At 52.6% G+C, this 13,039-nt stretch overlaps 3 protein-coding genes across 3 annotated transcripts; 1 reads left to right on the plus strand and 2 right to left on the minus strand.

The window, feature by feature from the left end:
- The first annotated feature begins 92 nt into the window (after positions 1-92).
- P168DRAFT_290367 (uncharacterized protein) lies at positions 93-1,445 on the plus strand. The gene is made up of 2 exons (XM_024837194.1): positions 93-310; positions 352-1,445. The coding sequence occupies exons 1-2, from the start codon at positions 127-129 to the stop codon at positions 1,071-1,073; spliced, it is 906 nt and encodes a 301-aa protein (XP_024692868.1). The 5' UTR covers positions 93-126; the 3' UTR covers positions 1,074-1,445.
- A 922-nt stretch (positions 1,446-2,367) lies between these two features.
- On the minus strand, positions 2,368-3,476 carry P168DRAFT_297173 (uncharacterized protein; the record flags this gene model as incomplete). The annotated part of the gene is made up of 2 exons (XM_024838156.1): positions 2,368-3,157; positions 3,268-3,476. 2 exons carry the CDS (start codon positions 3,474-3,476, stop codon positions 2,368-2,370), a joined length of 999 nt encoding a protein of 332 aa, XP_024692869.1.
- Positions 3,477-6,338: 2,862 nt separating this feature from the next.
- Positions 6,339-12,896, minus strand: P168DRAFT_236258 (acetyl-CoA synthetase-like protein; the record flags this gene model as incomplete). The annotated part of the gene is made up of 1 exon (XM_024833513.1): positions 6,339-12,896. The coding sequence occupies one exon, from the start codon at positions 12,894-12,896 to the stop codon at positions 6,339-6,341; it is 6,558 nt and encodes a 2,185-aa protein (XP_024692870.1).
- Between the last annotated feature and the right edge of the window lie 143 nt (positions 12,897-13,039).

The following is a 13,039-nucleotide window of genomic DNA, read 5'->3' on the forward strand; positions in this document are numbered from 1 at the left end:
AGCACGCCATTCACATGACCAGTCACATGACAACCCATCAGTGACGTACGTCCATCGTCTCTGCTCGGATATACCTATAGAAGAGACAACCACAACGAACCTCAATTCGACCACCAAACCATCTAGATGACGACCCCTTCATCTCCGGACGCGCAGGCGTCTCACCCACGGACGTCTTCTCCTACCAAGACAGACTCTATCCCTACCTCCACCGAGGCCACCACCACAGCCGAAGCTCCAGCTCCAGCTCCAGCTCCAGTCCCAGCGACAACCACTGCACCTCCACCGCCAGGCCCTCCCCAGCTACAACGTCCATCGCCGCAGAGCCAGAGCCTGTGCCGTCTCTTCCAGAGCAGACTGCCCCTCCGCTGGCAGCAGCGGACCACCAAGCTAATCAGCTTCCGAACCCGACGACTACCACCACCGCCACGGAGACAACCTCGAGTACTTCCCCTCCTCTGCCGCAACCGGGTCCGATTGCCGTTCCTCCTACGTCTACGTCTACGCAGCAGGAGCAGGAGAAGCAGCAGCAGCAGCAAGAGAAGACACCACACGCTCATCCCCCAGCTCCAGCTCCAGCCCCAGCCCCAGCCCCAGCTCCCGTCCCAGCACCAACAGCCCCAATCCCAGCCGCAGCACCAACAACCCACAGCAGCTACAGCCCCAGCTACGGCAACTACAGCTCCGCCGCTCAAAATCTCAATCCCACTCCCAACCCCAACCCCAACCCCAACCCCACCTACAGCTACAGCCCCGGCTACAGCTACGGCACCGGCACCGACACCACCCAAAGACACACCTACGGGTCACACCAACCAATAGCACCCACCAAGACCATGACCCCGCAAGGATGGATCCCTCCTACCTCCGCTACAGCCAGCTACAATACCTCCTACGGCAGGGAAGTAGACCAGTACCCGAACCAGCAGGATGAAGAGGAAGGCATTCTCGGCACCGCGATGAGCTGGGCTCGTAGTGCGGGTGAGAAACTGGCGGATGTTGAGGCTGCTGTTTGGAAGAGGATTAATGATGCGCATGGGGGTGGGCCGGGGGATTCGTCGAAGGAGTCTTGATTTTCTTTCCCCGGGCTTCTTTGGTTCCTTGTCTTGCTGTTGACTGATGCATGCAAGGGAGATGTGTATTATATTTGACTATGGTTTTTTTGATCCCTTGGTGGCTTCTGTTTGCGATTTGATTTGGGATTGGATGGGTTGGTTGGTTTGGTTAGGTAGGGTCTACTAAAACTTGGGTGTCTGGGTGAATTGGGTCTGGTTGGCTGGTTAGTTAAATGGATGGATGGATGGGTGGTTTTAGGTTGTTCTGGCGTTTTCGATTGTATCCTATTATAGTCCTTTATGGCTGCATGGCTTGGCTTCAAACAATGCCTTCTGGTGTTTTCCTACCTACCTGTATGTAGTAAGGTAGTAGATATCTATCTATCTGGCTTCAATCTCTAAATCCATCAATCAAAGATCAAGTATTTAACTCCTTCCTCAGTGAGAATCATATTCTATAATGGATACGGTCTATCTACCTATCTAGGTATGTATCTACCCAATGAATATAATAACAGATAGATAGAATAGTCTACACGCATGATCCATCTACACCGAAGAGACAGACCATCGTGACTTGCGTTTCCTGATCAATAAAGTATCCTCTCTACTACCTACCCCCATAGGTAGTGAATTAAGTAGATACTACGTATACGTATACTGGGGAAAGTCATACCTTATTAGCTAGGATCTATCTATCTTATCATGTCCATACTTTGACCACCGATCTGGAGGGATCTCTGGTGTATTGGGTGGGGAAAACTGTCTATACTTCAGTGATTCGAATGGTGATTGTGCTGGATTTGTTGATCATAATGTAATATGATATATTATAATACAATATGGTAGTAGGTAGTGTGGACAATCCTTCCTGTAAGTATGTATGTACGCATGATGTATGTATGTAACAATGCACACACGCAAGTAAAAGAGAAGAAAAGTAAGAGGTATATAGTCTGCCCTGTCTCTGAGTTCCAGTCTCAGACAGCACAACATGAATAGACAGAAACAAACATGCAATACTGGTATAAGTAGCCAGTCTGTATCAAACAGTTTCAAAAGAAGAGTGAGGAGTATAAAACGTAGAAGTAGAAGAAAAAAACGCCAGTCATAACCTAACCTAACCTAACCGTCCCATCCCAATCCAGCCCAATGCATGTGCCAATCTGTCGAACCGGTCGACTTTTTGTGGCTCTCGATTATTAATATATGCCGTAGTCGAATGTAGAAATGAAATGAAAAAAAAAAGGAAAACAGGCCAGCCGTTACAGACCCGATGGCTGGGCTCATCGATACCACCGGGCCAAAATGATTACATCGATCCAAGTCGTAGGAGCGCCTCCGCTGCAGCGCGTTCGCCGCCGTCGGGGAGGGAGAACCCCAGTTGTTGGATGGGGGCCTTGAGTGGAGCGGATTTGGCGAGGGAGGATGAAGCGGGGCCGCCGCCCCGCAGCTGGGAGGATGGAGGTCGCTTGCCGTTGATAAAGAGACCACCCCCATTCAATGACCGCGCACGGAGCGCGTCCGCTCCGATCTGCGCCCAGTCTTCTTCGTCTGTGACGTCCTCTTCGCGGTAGTCGTCGTCCGGGATGTCGTCGTCGGGCGCCTCTGATGAAGAGCAGTAATCCCGCCCATCTCCATCTAGGGACATCTTGTCGGCCTCGTGGTCGAGCATGTCCTCGAGCATGGGGTCCTCCGTGTACGAAAAGACCGCCGAATCGCCCGTCACGCTGGTCCCGTAGGGCTGCAGACTGTCCCGCTTGGTGGGAATCTGCATCCCGGGCCGAGGGTACGAGCTGAGAAAGCTGGATGGGGGCGACTCGTTCGCGTGGTGGTGATCGCGCGCGGGTTCGCCATGGCGGCGCGCATCCCAGCGACCCCAACCGACCTTCTCAAAGATCACCTCGCCCGTCGCGTCTTGACCGCCTCGTTCCAACGCGGCGACTACTAGCCGGCGCGCTTTGGCGGGCGGAATGCGCGAGAAGCCCGGGACGGAGGTTGTGAGGAATCCCGTGACGTGGCGGATCGCCAAGGGGCCATGCTGGAGCATGATCTCCGGCAGGTGGTGGCGAGCCAGCATCTCCGGGGTGATGGCACCGACGCTGTCCAGACCGGCAGCCGTCTCATGGGACAGCCCCTGGCCGTCGGGGTGGGCGGCGGCGTCTTCCAGGTCGATGTCGGAGTCAAGCTGGGAGGTGGGCAGCGGGGGGACCCGGGAAGGCTCGCATCCCGGCGCCGGTAGGCCTGAGGAGGAAGCGTGGGGGATATGGAGTTCGGAGGAGTGGGCAATAGGGTAGGGTGACCCGGACGGGTGGCATCGTGACTGCCGGACACGAAGCCAGACCGGGGCTTGGGGATGTCGACCGAGGCGGTCTTGCCGGCCAGGGCCATGGCAATGCTGGAGGTCGTCTGCGGAGCCATGATTGCGGATCGATGAAGGATGGAGGGACGATGTCAAGGGGTTGTGAAATCAAGTAGATTGGGTCTTGAAACTCAGGTGGCTAATTACCTAGATCGTTGATATGAGTCAGGGGACGAACCATGGAACGCATGACCGCAAGCCAACAAAGAACGGTGCGACCTGACAAAGAAACGGGGAAAAAACCCCCGGGGAGAACTGAATGGTTGAGACTTACTGCACCGGATTCCAAGGATGTTGAGGAGGAGCGGTTTGGACGGTAGACACAGCAACAAGACTGTGTCTCTATCAGGGAAGGGAAAGATGCGATGCGATGCGATGCGATGCGACGCGCTACTGAGCGACTAGTATGTGATAAGACGCGACCGGCGGGAGGGAGACAGTCAAAGGATCTTCAGGAACGAGTTGAGGAACTAGCAAGGAATAGACAACCAGGATGGACAATGGAGGGTGCAATCAACAGTATTTGATGATGGAGAGAAGGAGGAGGAAAGAAGTAAGAAGAGAAGAGAGAAGGAGGAAAGGCCAAATGGAAGGAGGGGAAGGGGGAAATGGAAGTAAGGAGGGAATGATGGCAGGTGATAATAATAGTATAGTATAGAGTAGAGTAAATCCCCCTTTAGGAGGGATTAGGGATGATTAGGGGAATGGTTGATTCAATGGAATGACGGTATGGACCATACAGGTATGTATACAATTTAGAGTACTTTAATAGACCTGGATAAGAATCATTCAGCAGGGATCCTTCCTCTTATCTTCTTTCTCCCTATACTCCATCATCTACTCCGTACACTATAATATCCGTCATAGTTATCATGACCCAGTGTATCCAAACTTCTGTAGTTACAAGACCCATACGGGTATCGCGTGGTCCGCTTCATTGGCCCACAGTGGTCGGGCCCGCCCTGGACAGCCCCGGGAGGTACCGGAGCCACCGATCAATTTGTGAGGGATTACCATACCATACCATCCCTTCCCTTTGATACCTACGTAACATGTCCACTATCTATGGGGATAGTACGAAGTATCATGGAGTACAATTCAGGCACGTGGGTGGTCATAGACAACCCTCACTGGCCGCCTCTCTTTCTCCTCACTTTCCAACCTCTCTGCCTTTCTTCCCTTCCTTGGATTCTGCCTAACTTTATTTCTCTTCTATCCAAGGATGATTGTGATCATTCGCTGCATATGTGGTCAACTCCACCTCTGATTTGTCCCTCGCCTCTTGTCATTGTATGCACTTTAATCGGGTTGCAGATGCTGAAGGGTACCTTCCAATCAAATCCATGGCTTTAGATACATGGAACAGACCGGGAAACCTGGCATCCGACAGACAGTTCTTGACCATCCGTTCTCGCACGGTCATCCAGGATCTACAAGTGGACATTCACCTAGACAGGAATGACTTCAGCCGAGGATTTGGCCGGGTCAGCGTGCCGTTTTCGTTTCCCCTCAGTCCGCATGGTCCTCGATGGTTCATTTCCGAAGGTTCTCAAGATAAGAAGACCCCCCGGTGGAGACCGTCCGAGTGCGGGGGTCGCGGTCAGGGCGCAATCCCAATAATGCGCTTGACAAATCCCGGTGTGCGGAATAATTTACTATCCCTACGTAGTAGGTACCTGGCTACCTGCGGACTGTCTGTATTGTACGGAGTATCCTGTGCCGTTCCTGATTCTCAGCCAAATGGCGTGCTTCCATTATCCTGGTTGGATTATCAGGTACGTCATCCATGATCTTCGAGTATCACGGATGGTGTATCCTTTTAATGGAAAGAACAGAAACAAGGCAGGCAACAAGGAAGACCAACCCCCCACTTATTGGTATATGGCTCATCCACGTAGCCGCGGTCAACTGTTTGCTTGGGTATCGGGCGAGGGGCATCGCCCGATACCCGGTGGGGCCAACCGTTCGATGAGCCGACACTTTCGCAGTCCTCGACTGTGCCAGTCGTTCGTTATACCCCAAAGCAGGTAGTAATTCCCTCACACTACCTCCAAATACTCATGGTAAGAAAACTTGCTAGCCTGTTTCTTGATTACTTGCGTAACGTTGGGCGTCCTAACTATGACTAAGGAGTAATCAATTACTGCGCCCTTTTATTATCCTGTTCTGTCCGTCGCGCCGACCAACCATGGTTCTTCGGTCTGACGGCTGACAGACACGATTCTATGTACTGGGACATAAGCCCTAACCAAACCTTGCCATGGTATTCATTTTCAGCAACAAAGCATGGCAACTGGAAAGACACTGCAGCAAACAAAACCCCAACCCCAATGCATAATGTCTTAAAATGAACAACCAGCATGCACCTACCATGCAACTAAACTGCAGGCACGCCCTTCCTTCTTCGGACAAAGCCCGCTCAATCACTAGGTCCTTTCCAGCCCCCGGGGACCGAGCTGGCCCTGATATTGTACTAGGCACTCTGCAACTACACGAGAACTCGAAACTCTGACATACATACTGAGGTGGAGTCATCCTCGTCATCTTTTCATATCTTGGTTGAAAGGTGGGTCTTGAACAAAACAAAGACGGACTATGTCGCTCCTGGTATGAGACTCGATGTTACATTCATTCGTTCTTTTGGCCTGCCCCTCTTCCGTCTCCGAGAGTGGGCTGGAGATAAGGATTCGTGCGGTATTAACTAGGTAACTACTAACAGTGTAGCACGGGCCACTCGCACACAAGGCTGAATGGAGTATACGACCCCATCTATGTAATGATATGGCCGTCATCCACGATCACATCGGCTGTTATTGCACATTATCAATCATCTACTTCTAGCCAGTGCCAACCCTCGGATTACATTGCTCGAAGCCAGATGTTGCTTATTAAAAGTTATCTCACTTGAGTTATAACTCTGTTCAATGCAAACCAGGAGAAGCAGGTAAGAACCCGACGCGAACAAGATATTCAGCACTCTTCGCTACAGCGCGTTTCAATCGCAAGGGAGTGCAGACACGCTTCTCTAGGGAAAAGTTCGCTGTCCGCCTATCGTTCTGGAATCCCTCAATCATGTGCGCCAGAGGCCACAGCGGGTGTGTCTCCTTTCCTGCGTCCATGTCGGCTCGGACAAGAGCTAGCCACTCGGCTGTAGCCTTCCCATGAAGCTTATAACCGAGACCTTCGAGAATGGACCATATCTCTTTCCACGTTATTCCGTCTACGGGAGACTCATCGGTGACGTGTGTATCTACGCTATTACCTAGCGCTGCGTCGATAATCGCCGTCGCAGTGGTTGCGACGTCGGAGATGAATAGCCATCCGTCTGCCTCAGAGGTGTTGTACGCCCCTATTTTGATACACGTCGCTACCAGTCGCCAGATATAGTTGCTGGTGTTGGAGACGCCCTCGTCGGGCGTGCCGATGACCCAGCTGGGGTTCAGCACAGCGAGACGACCGGCCTCGGATGGGCTACGCTGCGCCGCACGCCGGACGACGGCTTCGGCGACGAGCTTCGTTTGGCTGTACGGGATGGCGTCGGCGACTGAGAGCTCCTTCACCACGTCAGGCTCTTCGAGAGAGCTCCATGGTCGACCACCGGTTATATACAGGAATCTCATGTAGGGTAGTCTGTTGGCGAGAAGCAGCAACTCTACGGTCGAGCCAACATTGGCTGCCTCTAGGACTTCATAGCTTTTTGTCCAGTGCACTGTGGCGCCAGCGTGGATGATGATATTGGCCGCTTGGCCTCCAGTCAACGAATCCCAGCGCGTTGGGTCAAGCCCCAGATTCGGCTGGGATAGGTCGCCCCGCCAGACATCAAGCTTCTCTGCATGGTGGTCTTTCCACCAGAGCGCTTTCACAGCCGCATCAACGGTGCGATATCTGGATGCCTCGTCGGTCTCGCCGCGCACGAGACTAATCACACGGCTGACGTGACGAAGTCCTAGGAGCTGGCGTAGGATTTGAGTGCCGATGAAACCGCTGGCGCCGGTCAAGAACACGCTGAAGGTCTGATTGTCTTTGTCAATTGGCGAGTTATTGCTCAGGATGCGATCAAGGTTTGAAGACTTGTGCCGGGCAGCCATAACTCTCGCGTCATGTCGGTGGATCTCGGCCATGAGGTCGATTGAAGCTGATGTCGTAGTTGAACCATGCCCAGCAAGACAGTTCTTAGCGACAGAAGCCTGGCAGTCTACTAGATATTGAGCGAGACTCCTGATGCTCGTTACACCGCTCATTAGAAGCCGCATGTGGACATGAACATGGAAATTCTGTGAGATAAAAGAAGTGAGCTCCATCATGTCTACCGAGTCGAGACCTGCGGACTGTAACGGCACGTTGTTTAACCCAGTGGTTCCCTCGTCCTTTCCAGAAGAGACATTTCGCCGACTCCACGAGGAACGCAAGGAATGCACTTTCCGGGCGAGTGTATACGCCGGCTGTTCAGTCTCCAGTATTGGCCCGTCTATGGGAGACTCTTCCTCAAGACACTGCTCGGACGCGTCCAACAATCGCTCTCCCTCGGTCAATAGCACCGCCCGGCCGATTTCACGCAGTCGTCGCCGGTCTGTCTCTCCCGTGGCAGTGAGCGGCAGTTCCAACACGGAAAGAAAAATCGTCGGCACCATGTAGCTCGGTAGGTTCTGTGCGAGTTTGTTCTTGATGGTGGCCGCCATGGGGTATTTCATGGGTTTGACGCCAGGCTCACTTTTGGTCGTCTGCATGGCAGTCGTGCGTTCTTGAATAAAGGCCATTAGCACCAGTCTGGGATTCGTCCCGGCCTCGAGCACAATAACTTCAACCACGACCTGGATCGCTTCTGGTGGCAAGCACTTCAAAATATGATGTTCAACCTCTTCGAGCTCAATGCGCTGTCCTCTGATTTTGGTTTGACTATCATTGCGGCCCACAAACGACAGACTCCCGTCTTCGTTGTACCGTGCCAGATCAGCCGTCTTGTAAAGTCGACCATGACGCCCTGGTTGACCAATTGAACCTTCCAGAAGCCATTTGGGGTCTTCTATGAATGCCTTAACGGTCTTTTTTGGGCCATTCATATACCCCTTTCCAACGAGCGGTCCCTCTAGGAGCAGTTCGCCGGTGCATCCGGGAGGCATTAGGACGTTGTGGTCCTCTGGATCGACAATCCATGTTACGAGCCCCACGCCCTTACCTATCCGCATAGCCTCTTCAGAGTTGGTACTTGAAGAGTTGATAGTGCTAATTGGGGTGCATTCAGCGGGTCCATATGTGTTGATGAAATGGACGTTGTGTGACCTCCATCGCTCGGCATCTCTGGCTGTGACCGGCTCGCCTAGTAAAATCAACGTGTCCAGACCCTGCAATGCTCCTGGGTCGACCAGACGTGCCACCGTTGGAGTGAGATTCGCCATCGTGGGCCGCATGACCGAAATGACCTCGGTAAGGTCATTCTTGCGTGTCTCTTCAGACGGAATGCACAGGCATCCTCCTGCAACAAGCGTAGCCATCACGTTGTGTACTGCGGCGTCAAAAGCATAAGACGCAAAATCCAAAATTCTAGACTCCCTCGTAAACCTGAGAAGCCCGAGCTGGTGGTCAACAGCAGAGCAGAAGCTTGCGTGCGTCACCAGCACGCCTTTGGGGGTCCCGCTACTACCGGAAGTGAAGACTGCGTACATTATCTTCGACGATGGCGGCGACAGTGCCATGGAACGCATAGAATGTCTCGGGACACGGTCCTGGACATGGCTTGGAGACTGCAAGAGGTCTGGGCCAATTTGGACAACAATCTCAGACAACCTTCGGCTCAAGCTCACATTAGCGTGGGAGGATAGAAGCACCCGAGAGCCTACTTGGTGGAGTATCGATCGTAGTCGGGGCTCAGGAAGGGACGGATCGAGCAGCACAAAGCCTGCACCGAACTTCAGGACACCAAGAATAGCCACGACGGCCCATGCGGACTTCTCAAAGCATAGGGGTATCAGCATGTCTGGTCCCAGTAGATGTGGGCCGACCCCGGATTCTACAAGCTGTGCCACCACTAGCTCCGTGGCGAGCCTGTCTAGCTCGCTATAGGTAAAATCTCCGTCCCAGGCAGATATTGCCGATGCATTTGGCTGACTCTGTATCCTCTCTTCAATCGTCTGGTGGATGTACTGATTTACCGGCGATGGGACAGAGCGATTCCAGTTCCAGACTCGCTCGAGGTTCTGGGGCGAAACGTGCTTGATCCCTCCTATGGCCTGCTCAGAGCCTGCATTGTCGAGCTGCGTCATTACAAAGTCTAGCTCTTCTAACAACACTTGCACAAACCATGGCTTGATCACCCTCGAGTCAAATCTAGCAATGACCGTATTTGCGCTGAGTTGCACTTCAAGCGACAGTGCGTATGTGTTGACCCATTCTGGCGAACAGCTCTCCAACCACTTTCCGAGTGTCCCGTCTGCTCGAGTCATCTCTTGTGGCTGGATGACGAGGAGCGTTTGGAACGCGCATGCCTGCTTAGCTCCTAGGCAGGTCTTAGCGATCCGATGCAAACCGAATTGCTCAAAGGGAATCATCTCCGTGGCTTGCTGCTGCATGACTGCCAGATAGTGTGAGACCTTCTGGGACCGCGGGATCTTGACGTATAGCGGAAATGTTGCGATAGTCGGGCCTACCACTTTGTCAATGCCGCGGACAGGCACACTTCGTCCTGACGCAGTGATGCCAAACACCACATCGTCTGAGTTTGTGACGCGACTGACGAGCAAAGACCAGGCGGCACGGACAAGCATGGCGGGCGTAACGTCTCGCGACCGTGATTCGAGGCATTTTATCGGGTGAGCCACTTCGCTGTCTGCTACTGGCCGCCGTACGGACGATGGAAGAGTCGGAAACGAGGCGCAATCACACCCCTCAAGGGTGTTGCGCCAGTACTCAGCCATTTTTTCACCATTCTGCTTCCCAATGTACTCGATAAAAACATTGAATTCGTGCTCCGCTGACTTGATCGAGATGCCACGATACGCTTGATTGACCATGTCGAGCGTGAGTGGTAAGGACCAGCCGTCGTACAGCGCGTGATGCAGTGTCCACACAAACCATCGACGTGCACTTGAAGGATCAGTGATGAGTGCATACCGCGCAAGTGGCTTCCCAAGCTCCATTGGCAGTTTCCTGTCTTCTTTCAGGTATTCGTCTAAGCCCGTTGTATGGATCCACTGTATTTTCTGATTCGATACTACCTGTAAGATTCCCCTTTCGCGGGTCTGCACGATTCTTGTGCGCATAATAGCTACATTTCGCACTAGGGTCTCCCATGCCCGGCAGAATTTGCTGGTTGGGATCGAGGGACGAATTTCTAGAGTGCGCTGGTGTACGTATTCCCCAGCATCCTTCAACAACAGAGAAAAGAGACCTTCCTGCAAGGGTGTGCAAGGGTATGCATCGACTATGGAAGCGCGATCTATTTGGTACCTATTGGCGGTCTCTTCAACTAGCTTGGCTGGATTGAATTTATTACCGAGGAGAGTGAACGGTCGAATCACTTTTGGTGCCTCGTCCACTGACCGATACTCTTGGCTGAATAGACCACCAAGTGTAGGGTTTTGAAAGATGTCTGAAACAGTCATTTCGATGCCGGCCTTGCGAGCCTCGGAGATGAATCGCATCGCTGCAATGGAGTCGCCCCCTAGTCGGAAGAAACTATCGTCGAGGCCTATAAGTGCTGGATCTAGGGCAAGAGCGCGACCTAGTATCGTCTGAAGCTCTTTCGCAAACGGTGGCAGAGGCGACGGTTCTGAGCTGTGTCGTTGCAGCTGCCTGTATTGCTGGAAGCATGACGTGCCCAGGTCGCGTAGCTTCCTGCGATCTAGTTTTCCTGCCACTGTCATTGGGAGCTCTGGTACAGCGAAAGCAACTGCTGGCATCATGTAGCATGGTAGATGCGTGACCAGAACCTTCTCAACACTGACTGACAGATGGAGCACTTCGATTGCACCTTTCAGCGGCTTGGTGTCGACTGGATCGCTGTTCATTTGGACGAAGGCTGCTAATACATGGGTGGACGTGTCCCCTTCAAAGTCGATAGTGTCTGCCACGACACGAAAGACCTCCGGCATATGCTCCATTAACCAGAATTCAATTTCCCCGAGCTCGACTCGCTGTCCGTGGATCTTGACTTGGGCGTCTTTGCGTCCGACATACGTTAAGCTTCCGTCGTCGTTGTATTTGACAAGATCTCCGGTCTTGTACAGACGTCGTTCTGACCAGTCTTGCTTATCCGATGCTTCTCTCTGTAGCCACACTGGTTTTCGAATGAACGTACTAGCTGTCTTCTCGTCATCACCCAAATAGCCTTTACCAACAAGTGGACCCTCGAGAAGCAGCTCGCCGGTATGCCCGAGCGGAAGTAATCGATCGTGATCGTCCGGGTCAACGACCCATGTTACTTGGCCGGCGCCCTTACCTATTCGGGTGGCTTCTTGTGGACTTGAAGCGTCGCAGTTAAAGAGGCTGAATGGTGTGCATTCGGATGGCCCGTACAAATTGATAACCTGTACTTTCCCCCACCAACGAATAACATCCCCGATGCTTAGAGCTTCAACACCAAACTTGAGAGTCTGCAAAGTGGGTACCTCATCGGGATCTAGCAGTCTCGCGACCGAAGGCGTGAGAAAGACAACGTTGGCGCGCAAAGACGTGATGCTTTGAGCGAGCCGGTTAGTGCGGTCTTGCTCTGTTGGCACACATAGACAACCACCTGCCACGAGAGTGTCAAAAGCATCGATAATTGATAGATCAAAGGAGTATGACGCAAAGTCATAGACACTTGACTCTGGTGTAGATCCGAGATGCCTCATCTGATGATAAAGAGCGGATGCGAAGTTGCTGTGGGTAATCATTACCCCTTTGGGTGTACCTGTACTGCCAGAGGTAAAGGTCACATACATGACTGACATAGGGTCGACGGAAGTCGGGCGCCGGTCTGCTTTGACATCTAGTTCTGTGAAAAACTGACTGCTGATAAATATCACGTCTGGCGCCAACCTCGCACCGAGAGCCCGGTTTGAAGCGGAGGTCAGGATCCGTGTGGCTTTGACTTGTCGAATGATAGCCTGGAGACGCTGCTCTGGGAGAGAGGCGTCGAGCATCACGAAACCTCTTCCGGCTTTGAGCACACCCAGCATGGCAACGGTGGCCCACATTGACTTTTCGAAGCATATGGGGATCAACGTTCCGGGGCGGAGTCCAATTTCGATGAGTTGGGTTGCTAACTTTGTCGCGAGCTGATCGAGTTCACCGTATAGGAGGTCACCATCCCAGGCACATATAGCCAAATAGTTCGGCTGCTTTTGCGCCGTTTCTTGAAACATATCATAGGCACATCGCTCAATTCGCTCTGGATAGGTCTTGTTCCATGACAGGATCGTCTGAAAGTCTTGCTGCGAGATCGATCCATCTCCTCCTAAATCAGCATTGACACCGTTCTGTTGGTTCGAAGCTCCTCCCATGATTGCCGAAAGTTAAGTCGCAGCTGTAATTTGTTTGAGATAATTTCTCATGTGGGTAGATGGAATGCCTGACGGAAGATGCAAGGACAAAATTCCCCCGGCATTGATGCTTGATGATCCCGTCTGCTCTTTCTCAGATGCCT

This window comes from Aspergillus campestris, assembly GCF_002847485.1.
Source record: "Aspergillus campestris IBT 28561 chromosome Unknown P168scaffold_6, whole genome shotgun sequence".
In the NCBI taxonomy this organism is placed as follows: domain Eukaryota; kingdom Fungi; phylum Ascomycota; class Eurotiomycetes; order Eurotiales; family Aspergillaceae; genus Aspergillus; species Aspergillus campestris.